This window comes from Labrus bergylta, chromosome 2, assembly GCF_963930695.1.
Source record: "Labrus bergylta chromosome 2, fLabBer1.1, whole genome shotgun sequence".
Lineage (NCBI taxonomy): Eukaryota > Metazoa > Chordata > Actinopteri > Labriformes > Labridae > Labrus > Labrus bergylta.
Genome location: NC_089196.1, coordinates 29,637,953 through 29,654,475, shown reverse-complemented (window position 1 = coordinate 29,654,475; position 16,523 = coordinate 29,637,953). Strand labels below are relative to the sequence as shown.

Here is a 16,523-nt window from a genome sequence, read left to right as displayed (position 1 = left end):
TTCAGGATTTTCTCACCCTAAACTGAAGCAGACCAAACAACTTGTTGCAGAGAAGAGAACGTAAGGGAAGTAGTGACTGCCAGCCATTCAGCATTTGGGTCTGAACATGAAGTGGGTGTATGAGTATCATAGGAAGATGGGATGGAAAAGTTTGTGCGGATATGGTCAAGTGATGAGTACATGCTTAAAGATAAAGAGTGACCTTTAATGACTGCAACTCCTGATTTCACAAGCTGATGTACGCACATTTGCTGTTGTGGTTTAATCCAAAAAGAAACGTGTTACTTCTCTGCTTTTTTTAAAAACCTATGTGTGAGTTTATCTAGAGCTGGCCTTTAAATAGATCTGGAAGCAGAGTGTGTCTGACATCTGACTTTATCAGTTCTTACATTGTACTGTAGGTGTGTGAGTGTATGTGTAGTCCATTTTTAGCGTGCTTGAACCCTTAAAACCATGCAATCCCTTCATTTTTAAATTTGAGTCCCCATCTCTAACCTCGAAAGAGGATGACACCTCATATCGTAACAGAAACAAGTATACTGTGTGTGTGTGTGTGTATGTTTGTCAGTATGTGTGTGAAGTCAATTTTTAGCACCATAGAGCCCTGTCAAAAAAAATGAAGACAAGATTGTGCAATAATTTCATTTAAAAATGTGGGTCCCCATCTCTAACCTCTTAGGAAGATGAGTCCTCATCTTTTCACAAAATCAAGTATAAGTGTGAGTGTGTGTTATTGGGTATGTGTGTGTCTGTCCTACATGTTCCTTATCCTCTACCTCCCACCAGAATCTACACAGAGGCCTCGACAGGCCTTTCAGATGACTATGACATCATTTGAGATCCTGAAAGAAGCTTTGACACTGAACAGACCAAAGGAACAAAATACGTTTCTAACAAGCTGGTTTACTACAAAAACATTACACGGTTAAATGAACTTTGAGAAAAGTTTGTTTGAACAATTGCAGGCACAGAAAACAAAAAAACTTCCATTGTTGATTTCTAGCTATTGTTTCAATGATTTTGTTTCCATTCCAAGGCAAGCTTGACATCATGTAGGCCACGTTAGACATGCAGGGTTTACGTTACACACTTGTTGTAAATGTTTGTGATTCTCCATCCTTTGCCTCAGATCAATACGGCGAGACAAAAAGCCTGAGGGTATGAGTCCGCCGTGGTTTTCTTGAAAGAGGCTTTCACGTGTCTAGTTGGCTGTTGTCTGGTTATTTGATGGAGAACAAACATTGCTCTCAATACAGACTTGGCATGACCTAGATCTATAAAGAAGGTTTAAGATAGCTTTTCAGTTACTTTTTTGTGAACATAAAGACATATTTTGTATTTGTCTTACTCTGTGGAGCTCTATGCGTATAATCAGTGAAGTGGATATCACAAACAAGGAATTGTTCCTTTTTTTGATCTTGCCTAAAGCCAGTGTGTTTCTTGTGGTAACGAAACAACAAACAAGAACATTTTTTATAGTAGCTCACTTTCCAACAAAAACACAAAGCGGTGTAACGCTACCCGAAGGAGTCTTAAAAACAGACCATAAGCGGAAACAGGCACATTAGCATTTAACCCCATCAGGGCAGGAGAAAGGATGCAACATCTCCGAAAGTCTGAAGGTCAACAGTGCTGCTTTGAAACCAAGACAGAGCACAGGAGCATGCAGAGTAGCATGATTTGTGTTGCTAATATTCACCCACGAGAGTAAAACAACAGAACAAGTTAAATTCTCTGGAGCAAAAACTGTTAAAACTCCCCAAGAAATAATAAAAAAAGGTTAGGTTGGAGAATAAATATGTGAAAGTAGAATTATGAGGACCCTAAGATAGGATACAATGCTGTTAAAGGAGATGTGCAGTTGATGTAACAATACATAAAAAGGGGTGGGGAAGCCATGCAATTGAGCAAAGTTGTAAAATCATGTAGGCCCTATAAATGAAAAGAATGTATGGACATTAGAGTAAATGACAGCGAAGAAAAAGAGTTACTGCTTCAACCCACTCATACAGTGATGCACTTAAGATCACATAATTCAAGGTCATAAAACGGGTACTTTTAAAGCATGCAATTTGTCCTAAATGGTTTCCAAACTTCATAAAAGTAATTTTATGTACCATTACATACATGGATACATATTTTGTATTTTAAAGGGTCATGGCTGATGTTTCCTTTTTATGTAAAACAATAATGCAACAGCTTGATTTAACTGAAATGTCTAAAGAAGTGAACAAGTCTCACTGTGTCCACAACGTCTCCAGAGTTGTGGGGCAGTAAAACGTTAGATGGGAGGACTGGTGTGCTGTGTTGTCTTTAAAAATTTAACTTTTACAGTTTTGTTTCTCAGAAGACAGATAGAGATATAAAAAAATGTCCATGTGAAAAGTGGAGCTCATGGAGGCGCTAACAAAGTTACAACACAGGGACAGGATGGAAACATAGACGTCAGCATTATAGATGGTATAAAACATGTACATGGTCTCAGTGACAAGCTGCTCAGAAGGGCTGTTGAAGCCCAACTTCAGCGGTTGCCATATTGGAAATGCTGCCTAAAATTTGATCAATCGAAAAAAAAGGGAAGGAGGGGAAGCTGAGACGGGCCTTACAGTAAGCCTCCTGGCAAACCGCTACAATGCGTGTACATTTCTGTCAACTCAGCCATGGCAAAATGTATTCAAATGTGAACAAGTCTTATCCTTCATCACATCGAAACAGATGAGTTCTGAAAAAACTCAACCCATACAGTTCTTTCCAACAAAAAAATGAACTATTCAGAACAAAACTGATTTTTTTTAAACCAGGCTGTAAACATTTTAATATGCCACAAATCTCAGCTTTCATTGACTCTGCAGCTGATTAAAAAACACACTGTGACAATTAGGGCTAGGAGCATTCAACAGGAGAAGCAGAGAAACACCGGACTCATTCTTAGAGCAGATCTGAGTTCATCAAAGTCATGTCAGGGCTGTCAAACGTATTTAAGGGCCATCCTGAAGTGATTTGCTGACATGACTCAACACAGGTTAAACAAGCCAAAGCCTTGGTGTGATTTCATCAGAATCAGATGGTTGCATTGCATTGTTTCAGGTTTTGGTAAAAAAAAAAAAAAAAAAAAAAAAAAAAAAAGGTTTAGGAATCTCTGCCTTGGAGGTAAACCCAGTGCATGCTGGGGCTCCACGGGGGAAACACACAGATGTTCAAAAAAGGAAGCGGACAACCACATAATTCTAAAAAGGGGGCCCAAAGTGGGATCAATTAGAGCAGAGATTTAATTTTCAACTCCTTTGGTGCTGCATTTTGTAAAGTCTACCTGAATTACGTTCTCAAATTATCTATGTACTTTCTACATCAACAAAAAGTAGACAGAATATAAATAAACCACTGGAGAAATGACAGGTACAAAACTACCTAAGATGTAAATCTAACCTTCGTTTATTGCCGTCTACTTTAAAGATCCTTTTTTTTTCCTTTTATCTGGCAGTTAACAGAAAAACAATGAAGTACATCAAACAGAAGAAAGACAGCCTTCAGGCTTGGTCCAGCACTGGGACAGCCTGCCAATCAAAATCAGACACAGCTGGAACAAGGACATTTTTTTCCATATTCAACATCTGGTCCTTTGACTGTTAAGAAATTTAAATGCATCAGCATCACTCAGAGATTCATTCAAAGAGATACAAGATTTACCAACTTTCGTTACTCTCCATTCAGTGTGTTTTACTTAAGGCCAAATATTTGGTTCTTTGCTCTCTTTTGGTGTTTTCACACATACAGAAAACTCCTGAAAATTGTCAGGGTTTGTTGCATTTGTTAACACGATCCCTTATTTCCTCTCCCACTTAACTTTACCCAGAATTTTCCCTGCCAACCCACATGTACAATTCCCGGCAGGGGCGATTACGCTTGTATCATGTGACCTGCGCACATAGTGAAGCTGCTTCATACTGTTTTCTGCTTGTGTAACACTCAGGATACAGAAATTTACTTTAGATCAAATATGTATTTATAAATAATAAATTATCAAAAAAAACAAGATATACCAAATTAAGGTGTACTGGGCTAATGTAGGTTAGACTCTTGGAGCTGGTGGAGAATTAATTAAACATGACACAGAATGTTGATAACCGGTTGTGTATTTCAAAGTTCAATTTGTAACAAATAACAAAAAACACTTGAACTTAATCAAGGAAAACACCACAAATTAAATTAAAGAAAATAGGCCTTCTATTAACATATTCTTCAGGGCACTTTTTACCCTCCATACAACATTGGCTAAATATTCCCAATTCTAGTCGTATAAATCAATGCACCAAACACATCACACGTACTGCAGTTATTTGTCATGTGTGTGCAGATGTTCAACGAATTCAAATGTTTATTTAGGTAGGGGAAATCCTACCACACCCTTTAACCAGATAGCCAGGCTTGAGGCCTGCCTTTTGAGGGAATCTTGAGTCTTTTGAAGTTGCTCCTTTAGCTCGCCATCTTCTTTGCTCCAGCAATATGGCCTGACCTGTTTAGGCAAACAGGTAACAAAATTACACGTCTGCTCAATTTGGGAGCAGCAATTTAATCAATGTTCTATTCTGGATGTCTCACCAGTGTTCAGTCCTGACACATTCCTCCTCCTCCTCCTCCTCCTCCTCCTCCTCCGCAGCTCCTCAAGGGCTTGAAGTTTCAGTTCAGTTGAGTCCAGCTTTGTGTCCAGGGTTGAAAAGCACAGTGTTTTTCTTTCAGAAGCTCTCCTTGACTGTTTTAGGAATGACTGTCTCCTGCTGCCTTCTCACTGACTCCTTGATTGGTTTCTTGATTAGTGCACCTGGTGAAAGGGGGTAGATGCCTGTTGCCTGTAGACTGCATCCAATTGGCTCAGGATTTGAATGACAGCTGCTGTTGTCCACTGTCAGCAGTGTTACACGTGCATGTTCTTCACCACTTTCTTGTTGATACTCTGAATGCTTCCAATTACACGCAGCATTATTTACAGCATCCGACGCTGTTGATTCATTTCCTAGTCATGCTTTTAATGTCTTTTCCCGCCTACTGGGAAACTCCCCCTCCTTGTGGAAAGTCTCCAGCTGTGAGGTGCGCATGTAAACGGGCGAGTCAGGAAGATTTTAGATGCAGTAGTCCGGAAATGTTCTGGATTTTCAAAATTCATTTGTGAAAAAAGTTTTTTTTCTGGCTTTTTATTAGCAGACAAACACCCACACAAGCACACCATTCAACTTGTGCTTCGAGTGAAAAAAAAACAATTCACATGTCTCATAAAATAAGGAAACACTAATATAACAGAGATCATAAAAGATACTGGCAACGACAATGAACAAATGTCTGAACTTCTGGAATTCCTTGAGCGTCTTTGTTTCCACTATAAAACCAGAACGGATTAATTTGGAGAGGATAATGGTAAAGGTCAGAGGTATCAAGGGGGCTGACGAGGAACAAAGTAACCAAGAGACATTCTTCTGTCCCCAAACATAGTCCTTAGGAATACACTGTCATCCTGAGTTGAAGATAAAGTCATCCTATTGTGTAACTAAATCATGATATCATATTTATCTCAGCCAATCTGAACTGATAACGGAGGAGACTTAATGTGAGAACTGCAAGAGAAGATGGCAAATGTGTCTGGGACTCAAGTGTGTTGTGTTTCATGAGATGTTGATTGCAATTTATTTCAGTCATTTGTGATTATAATTAGACTTTTATCTCATCTGGAACAGACCTGCTGAGTGTGCAGTTTATGTTCTGGCTATGCCTTACACCCTGAAACCCGTTTATGGTATTTACTCAGCGCTTTATGAAATGTGACTTCTTGTTTTTCTCTTCCAATAAGTCCAGATGATTCTTCACACAGTTTCAGCTGCCCGTTTGGGAATCATTCAACAATGCTGGCTGGCCTAAAGATGAGTGCTCTTGGCTTACACAAAGATATATTTGGCAAAGAGCATAGAAGAATTAAAAAAGCAGAGACAGATGAGCTTAACACACTGTTCTTGGCCTCAAAGTACGTGTGGGCTACCTTCACAGACCCCAAAGGTTCTGGGGATTTGTATTTTCTTTGGCAAAAACAACAGACTAGTGAAAGACAGACAGAGACAGGTGTGTCTGTAGCTGCATTCTCCCGGTGTTAGGATATTACTGACCAAAGCCAAAGATGATGGCTGTAAGTTTTAGATGATCTTTGGCAAATACTTCAGACCCGTGAATGACAGAGACAGGTGAGCACAGTTTAGTACTCTTGGCTTTGGAACATCTTTGGCAAACATTAGAGCCGTGTAAGTGACAATGGCAGCTGCAGAGAGTCTATGAGGCTTTTCATAGGGCAGCGGATATCTGCAGCTACAGCTCACATCTCGCAAGATCTAGCAATTACTGTAAGTCCATGTCTACTTGTATTACTGGAAAAAAAGACACTTTCACTCATTGTATTTGGCTCGTTCATACAGAATCGTAAATTGTAGTAATGTTACAAGTGCTCCAGAAAAATGGAGTACCTGAGGATATGTAAAAGTAACAAAATGGGGACGCTGGTTTAGTTCTCGAGTGGCTGTCCCCCAGTTCGGGTCCGACCCTCGACATAGTTTTCACATGGCTATTGTCTGGAACCGTAATGTGCATGTCGGAATTGTCTCCGTTTTCAGAGAAACTCCATATTTGCCAGTTTACATGACAACGGAGGCGGAGCTGTTTCCAAAATGTTGCATTTCTCAGGCAAATCGCAACGAAAGGTTTTGGTTTTTGGTTGAAATTGTTGTCTTAGGGCCTAAATACATCAACGTTTTAGTGGACCAATGAGTAAAGTTATTTCCAGAGAAATGTAAAGGAGTAGTGTATAAATATCACAAAAAGGAAAAAAAACTCAAATCAGTACATTCATATTTTACTTAAGTACATTATTTCAGTTAGTTTACTGAGTGAAACACATCCTGAGTATCAAAGCAAGGTCCCTTTAATTCTGTAAACAGGTAATCTTTCTCCTTCAAAGCCAGGCTGTTCCAAACACACTGTTCTTATTACGCTTGGGTCAGTTCCAAAAAAGACTGAAATCCATTCTGCGTTTCTTCTTTCAAAGTTTATGCTAAAAACAGGCCATAGATCATTCGGTTAAATGGACAGCCATGCCTTCAAACGGTTAACTGACTTGGCCCCCAAACACCAAATGACCAATTATGAAACTGTTACTTTTTCATATATTCTGAAATGATGACATCATTAGTCACCTATCTGCACCACAAGGACATTTACATTACAAAGAAGAATTCTCTAATGGGACCGATGTGGAGCAGTTTGCGAACTAACTTTAAGATATGTCAAAGAAAGAACGACATGGACCTTTGTGAGTGACCATTTTAATACTGTTTACCATTGGGGCACTCTGCAACAGCAGGCAAAGGTAAACCAACATCTTTGCATGTGCATGTGTGTTTGTTGTTGTGGTTTGTTGGGCCCTTGGCTGTGCACATTTGCACGTACAGCCAAAGGGATCTTGTTGTCTCTATTTGGAGAACGCAATGTAAACAAACTGAAAACATATACCCTAACCCTACATAAACTTCCCCCCATCCCACCCCACCCAACCTTTGCCCAGCATCAAGAGCCAACTTTCAAAACCCAAAATAACCGTAGCAGCTGCAATGAGATCCATCTCTGTGTGAGGGTGCATGCCGAAACATTAAAGGTGCACTATGTAGATTTGTTAGTGAAATATAAAAGTTGAAGAAGTGAAACATTTCTCTGCTATATTTTCTGAACTGGATACAGAAACTTTATTCAAGGAAGAAAATGGGCCCTTGGAACACTGTTTGGAGCTAAAAAGCGACCAGGAGAGTTACGCTTTCACAGTTGAGGGCCCCCCACCATAACTTCTCGCCTAGCATTTTATCTTCCAACAGTGTTACAGGGACTAAATTTTCCTCTGAGGACAGTTTGTGTATGGGGTTATGAACATATACCACAGAATCTGTACATTTCTCCAACTTTCACATTTCTCATAGTGCACCTTTAAGGTTAAACCTCTTTGCAAAATGCAGTTTTCTCTAAGCTAGTGAAAGTCAAGTCATGGTTGTGCAAGATGAAAAGTGCTGAGGTGTGCTAAACTTCCTTTCTAACTAATTAGTGTGTGTATGCAGAGGGGGCCGTAAATCAGCATGACTGCTGCAAAACAACACCCCCCCTCCCCCACAGAGCTGCAATTCAGCCTAAACGCACACTTCATGTTTAGTCATTACTCACTTTTACATAAGAACATTATAAATGTGACAACTCCACTATTGAGGGCTTAAATTGCAAAGAATAGGCGTGACAGTCGCCATATTTATCCTGTCTGAGGTCTTTTCAACAGGGTTAGATCTCTTCTCTGATAAAAGAGAAGTGAACTCAACACAACACAAAAGCAGCCTCAAAGCCTTTCTTTATCGTGTGACTGCTTGTTTTCTGACATCATGCGTACATTTGCAACGTTCTGTGAGGTGCCTGTTACTTTCAGGTGAGTGCATTCCGTCAACTGTTTTTCAGTTTGTGCCTTTTTACTTTCTCAAGACCATGAGATGGCAGTGAAAAACACCACGCACACGCGCCCATTAAACAGTCAAATGGGCTTTACCGGGGGGAATAAAGCATTTAGCCAGACTCAGTCAGTTTAACAGTGAAATACAAAGGTGGTTCTGTTGAGGCATGGGATGACTGGTTGAAATGAACAGTTTAATACTTTTGGTGCACCTCTACAGAGAATAATTACGTCTCTTAAGAGGCTAATTTAAGTGTTGAAACTTTGTAATTGCACTATTCTAAAGGGAGTGCTTCATAGCAAAGAGAGAAAAGGTCATCAAGGGTTTGTAATTTCTCAGACATTTCTAGATGTCAACTTTTGTTTGTTCTTGAAGCTCTCACATAAATCCCCAACACATACATAGAACTTCAGTTCTAATGGTTTTTTGCATCTTTTTAAAATTTTCTTCCACCTTCTTTTCCCTCGTTCAACCGAAACTCCTGTAGTCCACCAAGAAAAAACAAACAAATTAATGGTTTCTTTCTACCATATTGCTCCACTAACCTTATCTTTCTCTTTCCCTGTCTGATTGTAATTACATACCATTCTACTAAATTGTTTTTAAATTACATTTAATGATGATTTAATTCAGAAATGGGGACTACAGTTTCTAACTGTCGGACAGGAGTCATACAAACATGACTTGAGACTCGACTTGGACTCAAGCTTTGGGGCTTGTGCACAATCTTTTGATATTGTATTTATGGGGCATTGACATTTGGAGCTGAATGTCACGCTCCAATCATGCATAACCTTCCACATCTGTGGTGCACATTACTATCACCACTTCCATGCCTTTTGTCACATCTTTTGGTGTTCAGAACTTAATGAAATTCCTAAACACAAGAATCACCAAATGCAACATCTGCAAAGTGAATATAAAGGACGTTGTATCAACTACATCTAACTTTACAATGTACATGAAAACGCATCCAAATAGGTCAGTTTAGTTAGCAAACTGCATGCTTAGCTCTTTTGCTTCAGTTATCAAATGTTAGCTTGCTACTAATGTTAGCTTTATAGGAGCTTAACTTTTGGGTTGGAGTTTGTTGAATTATATATTTCTAAATTCTGGTCTGGTTTACATAAAATTGGCTTCAAATTTATGTTAATGTTCCGCTTATTTACATTGTTAAATCGAGAGAGAACTACCATGCTAATTATTATGTTGGCTAAAGGATAGGCTTATTGTTGACCATATAACATTTACGTTACTGGCTTATTGGGTTGCATTTAAGCGGCGTTTGAGAGGTAGAGGGATTTCTTCATTTAATGCAGATTATAAACTGACATTAATGTAGTTATAGGACACAATAAGGTTGTATTGTAACGTTTGAAGTTATTATAGCATGCCTGAGTGACTCTACCACTTTCCTGATTTATTCATGTGGGTTGGGCGGTTGGCCTTCATTTATTCCGACAGGAATTCCTTCAGACAGGAAATATTGGATAGAGAGCGGAGGATGAAATGCACCAAACAGCATCGGGATTGGGAGTTGAACCGGTTGCCAGTGTGACGAGGACTGTTGCCATGAGCTGCGTGCTCTACCTACTGAGCTACACCAGCGCCTTGGCCTCTTCCTCTTTCCTGTGAATTTCATTTTATTATTTTCAAACCCACAGGAGATTTGACTTGGACTTGACATTTCCATCAAAAACTTGAAACTTTCCTTGGACTGATGACCAAAAGACTTGAGACTGGACTTGGACTTGCAAAAAAATGAATCGTGACGAATGTGATAGGCATTTCAATACGGCATGGAGTTGGATGGGAGGATTGGTTGGAGCACAACCACCAGTCCTGATCCTGACTCCTGCATGTGAGTTATGCAACAAGAGCAATTTGTGTAAACTGGGAAAAGGTTATAAGGTTTTGGCTGAAATTTACAAAAAGCAAAAAGCGATAACCTAAACATAACCATAATGGTGTTTGTTATGAATGCAAGTATTCAAGTGAAGTAATAATGTCTCTTTAATTTCCTGCAGGTTTGTTCATTGTCGTCCATCTGTTCTTGCTAGAAAAACCGAAGAGGTTCAGTGTACATACAAAAACTGTAAACTGTGCCAACCAACCCCTTGACATGTTTTTCTGTGCCTTTAGTTTTTCTGTGTGTCTTCAGTGTGTGTGTGAGTTATGAACACATGTGCTCCACATGTGTCTGATAGCTCCCTCACAGTAAAACAGTATGTTTAAAGTAGAAGATACGAGCTGTTTTTCTCAGTCTCATCAAAATGAATTCAGTTTGACATTGAAGAGTAAAACGGAAAAACCATCCTCTGAAAAAAAAGTTCCCCAGGAACCCGACTGCATTTTTTCGACAGCTGTGCATAAGGAATTACAATAAAACTTTATGGATATCTATGAATCTAAACATGGAGCAGAGATGTTTTAACATTCTCGCCTGGTGCCAACCAGCAGGCTGATCCATGGTTTATAGAATCTGCAGATGTCCAGCAGGTTGATCAAAACGGTCGGCCTTGGAGAACCCGTCTCTATCATGGTTTATATGTGTTTCATTCATCTGTGGTGTAAGTTCCATCTTCCTATCTTGGTCACTGTTTGTTTTGTTTTTCTATCCATGCATCCTTTCCTGCTCCTGCTTCTTTCAACAAACTCAATTTCTTATCAGGAGAGCTGCACACACTCTGACAAAGCTTATCTGAAAGCTGTTAAAGCTGCAAGGTCCCAAAGCAAAAATTGTGTTTTGAAAGCTATTCTTAGCCTGACAATATAAAGTGCATTCCAAGAGAGGATAAAAACTCAGAGAAAGAGTGAAATGATAAGAAAAACAACAAACAATTCAGACCAGTCACTTAGCTATCCCACTTGTACAACAAGAAAAGAACCACCGACAATAAAACGTATTTCACAGATTCCTGTAAAGTAAAAAAAGGGATAACGCTAAATACAAAATACTAAGGTTGTCAACATTCTTGATATCCTACTTTGATACTTTTCAATACCTCATGTTTGAAATTATACAAAGTACTAAGAAGAATCAAAAAGTCATGTTAACTAAAGCTGCTGCAAGCAAAGTGAGAGAGCAGCGTTGTTCAGTACATAATCACAGCAGGTCTGCGAGTACTGATGCGTCTCATTAAGTTACAATATGGAGCATAGCATCACGCTCCGCTATCCTGACAGTGTTTTGATAACAGCTGATCTCAAGCAAGTCCTCATCAGCTGATTTGCTTGAATAGCATCCTATTGGCGTATCGCACTAACTCCGCCTTATTCAAGCTGCTCAACTATTTGCTGCTCCCTCTGCAAGCCTTATTTCCAACCCTCGTCCAAACCAGCTTCCCCTTTTAGTGCTGTGTCTGACTTTATCAATGTCTTGTCTTTTGTCATTGATGCCTACTCTGTTTTGGTATTTGTTGCTTCTCTCCATGTCCAAAGCTTTTCCATGTATACATGGGAAGAGCAGGAATGTTTGCTGTTCCTGCCTAATGCTTTCCACATAAGCATGTGGAAGAGCAGAAGGGCAGGGAGATCCCCGAACAGAGCCATACCGCCAATTATATATATTTGCAAATAAAGTATTTATTTTTGACGAAGCGGTCCTGACTAATGTTACGTTTACGTCTCTCACAAAGTGACAGAGAGGGCAGAGTAGCTGACACTTTCTAAATTCAGGATTCAGGACTTCAAATCTGGGATCTTAAAATGCCAAAGCATGTCCGAATGGAGGGTGGAAGTTTCAGTGTCTCATAATTAAGTTACATGTTTTACATGCGTGACTGAACTTGGCGTTTACTTGTGATAATTGTTGTTATAATTACCCAACAGTTGGAGGTTTTGAGTACAACTTTAAAAATATGCATCCTGTCAAGACGGTTTCAGGATTCAGGTAAAAATCTCACTTGAGTCCTCCAAATCTGGGATATGAAGGAGGTAGTAAAGATGCCAAGGAATGTCCGAATGATTCTTCTCTGTGATTTTGAATTGTTTTAGTGTTTTTAAAATTTTGAATCGTAAAAGTTTGCTTGCAATTTTTGGTGATTTAAAACAAGAAATTACCCAATGGTGGGTTGTTATAGGACTTCTAATTTCATTGCTGTGTTATCATTGGTATCAATTCTTCTTGTAATGGGACAACCCGTATGCGTACTGGTGAAACGCTCACTCAGTCCGTCAGTGATACAGTGATAGAATGACAGACTCACAACCACTTAATTCAATTTACTCACTTCATTTCCAGACACCGGCTGCTGTGGCCAAACCATAATGTTCAGAGATATATGGACGGACTAATCAGTGGTCAACCTGAAGCTAAGGGAAGCAAGACACATGGAAACTCTTGAAAATGCTATTCAGTATTTTTGTAATCTTGTCAGTTAAAAAGATCAATAAAAGAATCAAAGTAGGCTCATTCCTGGATGAAAGAAGCTGATAAAAAAAAAACAGCCTTTGACGAATTTAAAATCTGTTTTTAATAACAGACCCTTTGTGATGTAAATGTTTTGAAGTAAAAACACGGGAATCAGTCGATAGGGTGACGTCCAAAACAAACCAAAAAATCTGAAGCCAACGGAAAAAATCAAAGGTGTCTTTAAAACCGCTGCTTTTCAAAGTGAGTCTTTTTTGTTTGTTTTGATCTTGCATGGATCTTTTGTTGCTCATTTGGACTTCGATATCTGTGTTTTCGCTTTTCAAAAACGGGCTGATTAGTGGGTAAAAGACTTGGGGGAGGAAAAAAAAACATCACACACTGACGTTGTTCTGGCACCTGTTACCTTCAATTTTCAGCACTGCTTTTGGTTTTCCACTGTATCAAGAAAGTCTCACAGCAAACTTAATAAAACTGTTTGTGTGATGGTTACTTTGGTAACAGTGGTATTTACATGAATGGATTACTTCCACTACTTTACTTTCCAGTAAATTAATCCTGCTTCAGATCCAATGTTTTCACAATGTAGATGGATGGTTTCGATGCCATGATTATTCCTTACATCTGCTTTATCATCTTTAAAACATAGCTCGGACAAATTCATCTTCATGCCAATCTTAATCTTATTTTAAAGAAAGAATTACAGCGTTTCCTTTTCTTGTCTTTCACACATCTGCTGTCCATCTCTTCCCCCCGTCACTCCCTTTATTTGTAAAAAAGAATAATAACCTGTCTCCTTTTAAGATACACAGAAAGAGAGACACTGCATGCGTGGTAAACATTTCTCAGTATCTCCTCACTGTTATCATTCCTCTCCATCTGACCCAGTGACAAACCCCATCGAAACGCGCGCGCAGAATGGAACAATTAAAAGAGAAGCAAGCGACGCCTATAAAAACAGAACAGAAACAAGGGGACAAGAATGGTTCTTTCCATTACGCATTCAAACCCATTAAAGTCCAGATGTCGACCTAGGCATGACACTCTTGAAATATACATTATGTCCCACTCACAGTGGCAAAGCATGCCAAGAGACAAACAGAATGGAACCTCAAAACTCTTATTTATTAGAGTAAATAGAGTCTGGAGAATATGAAAGGATTACTGTCAATCTCCTGGACCCCAAGAGTATTTGAGTAAAGCAGAAGCTGGAGCCAGCTGTTTCCAACATGGCCACTTGCTCACACAGCCTTAATATTATAATACTGCCACTTAATGAAAAAAGCCGTTTCATGTGTTGCCAACGGGGCATGAATCAAGCGAGTCCGATGTCTGCCACAGACACAGAGTGATGGAGAACAGATAATCCTTTATCTAGTCTGCCGAACAAGCACACCCTCGCACCCTAACAGGAACAAACATGGCAGCTCCTTTGACAATGGAAAAGCAGAGTGGGATTTTCTGGCACTACTTCACCAACTACCAAGATGCATGAAGAGTTAAAAGCTTGAAGAGGTCAAAAAAGGTCCTGCAACACTTGTAGTACGAAGATTAGCTTTATTAATAAATTAGGACAGTCTAATTGGGGAGGCCTTTGGGAATATTATATCACACACTCAGGGAAGCTGCACACCACAATCAAAATAGCCAGAGAGTTTGATTCAAATGACTGCTGCTGCTCCCTGCAAAAACCATTTCTGTTTCAGTCCTCCGCTGACTGATAGCTTCCACATTGTAGCCAGCACAATGTTAGACCTTCTTTTGTACAACAAAACAATTTATCAATATATAAACTCCGGCTTTGACAGGTAATTCATCCATTGATGACCTTCAGCCAAGCGTTATTCTAAGACCTGCTTCACTCATCATAAAAAAAACCCCGACCTTGAGTTAGTATAAGCGCTGTGGTGTTGCAGTATTTGTTCTCTGCCACTCGACCGAAAGCAAACATCTTCACTCTGTCATCATTTGGACATAGATTAGAGGACATGCCCAGTTAGCCTCAAATGAGGGGGAGCCCTGAAAGAAAGCTGAAAGTCTTCTGCGCACGGCAGAATGAGAAATCCAGACATGCAGGAGCAGAGATGAAACTAAACACACAAAACAGAAAAACTACAACCTTGAGCTCATTATTAAATTAGCCAATTCGGATTTTCATTTGAAGCAACATCTGTTCATTTCACCTCCTTCCTGTAAACTGCTCATCTGTTCATTCTTTTGTTATCTTGCAGTTTTTAAAATAAAAACTCACCAAGCCTACGGGTACAAGTTCTGCCAAAGAAACCGGCTATTCAAACCACATGAGAATCAATTTAAAGCCGCACACACAAACACACAACAGTAAGACAACTGCTTGTGATAAATCAGCTCCTCTGTACAACAGGATTGTCTTAAACAGTGATGAGTAGGCCTTGGGGAAGAAGTGGTGGTCCACATATGTGATGCTCTCTCTGTGATTTCAGTTATACGGGTGTCCCTCAGGGAATGGGAGATCAGGCAGAACTAATGGTGTGGCTGCATGTTCGAACGAAGATTAACTCCTACAACAACAGTGAACATCTGCCTGTGTGCAGGATGTCTGGGGTTGAAAGGGGGAACCATGGACTTTAAATCTAATGCAGAGATGGGTTGTTTGGAAGTGTTTGAAAGAGCGTGCATGGATCTTGGTTCCAGGGGTGATAAATGGCTTCCCAGTCACATTCACACGTTAAATCACTGTCCAAAAGCCACGGCTGGGGTTCTGTTTTATAATTGCACACATGTATACCGAGTATGAGCTCATGGCTTACTTCTGCAGGGTGAGGCTGAGGTTGCCAGAGCAGCTCTTGATCTTGTTCTGGGCCTCCAGGTGGTTCATGCCCTCGGTGGCGATGCCGTCGATAGAAAGGACCAAGTCTCCAACAGCTATGCCGCCTTTGACCGCCTTCCCAGCATCTGTCAGCTGCAAAACAGACAAAAAACAGCTTTTAATATAACCAGCAATAACACAGTCAGACTGTCAGTCAGAAACAAGAGGGTGGGTCAAGGTGAAGCGAAAAGTACTGGGTAACTCTTTATTTATCACAAGAGTAATGGGTTGGTTCCATTGCATGGAAGCATTTTGCTGGAGCTAATGAAAGACCACGTCCTCTGCCGAATGATGGAGGGTCTACTGTACGTTCACTGATGCGAGTCTAATAGCATGAGCCTTCATATTCTGGGTTACCTTTGTTTCTTCTTTATGGCCTGCTGTCATACTGGGCTTACAACCCGTAAGAGGAAAGAGAACACTTCAAAACCTCTCTTAACCACAGCACTTGGGGGGGAGAAAAAAGAAAACGCCAAAATGCAATCCATCCATTTTCTTTGGTGGCAGCATGGCTTGGCAAGTTGGCCTTGACGTCCCTCTCCCAAGCTATGTTTTCATCTCCTCCAAGGGATTCAAAAGAGCCAGGTGGAATATATTACAACCCCTCTCACCCCCCACCCACCTTCCTTCTAGTTGGACGTGCCACAAAAACCTGCCAAGGAAGGGGCAAAGAGGGTATACTTACCAGAATCTTGAACCAAATCAACTGGCTCCCTTCAATGCAATTGAGTAGAAGCTCTACTCAAACCTGCTTCTAGATCTCCTTACAATGTCTCCAGGTCCCCCCCTG

At 40.0% G+C, this 16,523-nt stretch overlaps 1 protein-coding gene and 1 long non-coding RNA gene across 5 annotated transcripts in view; both read right to left on the bottom strand.

The window, feature by feature from the left end:
- The window catches only part of pdlim5a (PDZ and LIM domain 5a), a 76,520-nt gene that overhangs the window by 41,793 nt on the left and 18,204 nt on the right, over window positions 1–16,523 (bottom strand). For all 4 annotated transcript variants that reach the window (XM_020640802.3, XM_020640803.3, XM_020640804.3 and 1 more), the window contains exon 3: window positions 15,675–15,826. In XM_020640802.3, the coding sequence (XP_020496458.2) occupies window positions 15,675–15,826 (152 nt within the window). The remainder of the gene's footprint in view (window positions 1–15,674; window positions 15,827–16,523) is intronic.
- On the bottom strand, window positions 884–7,533 carry LOC136177641 (uncharacterized). Its single transcript, XR_010665151.1, has 2 exons — window positions 4,600–7,533; window positions 884–4,513 (listed from the first exon to the last, which is right to left on the bottom strand). It is a non-coding gene; the product is annotated as an uncharacterized lncRNA (long non-coding RNA).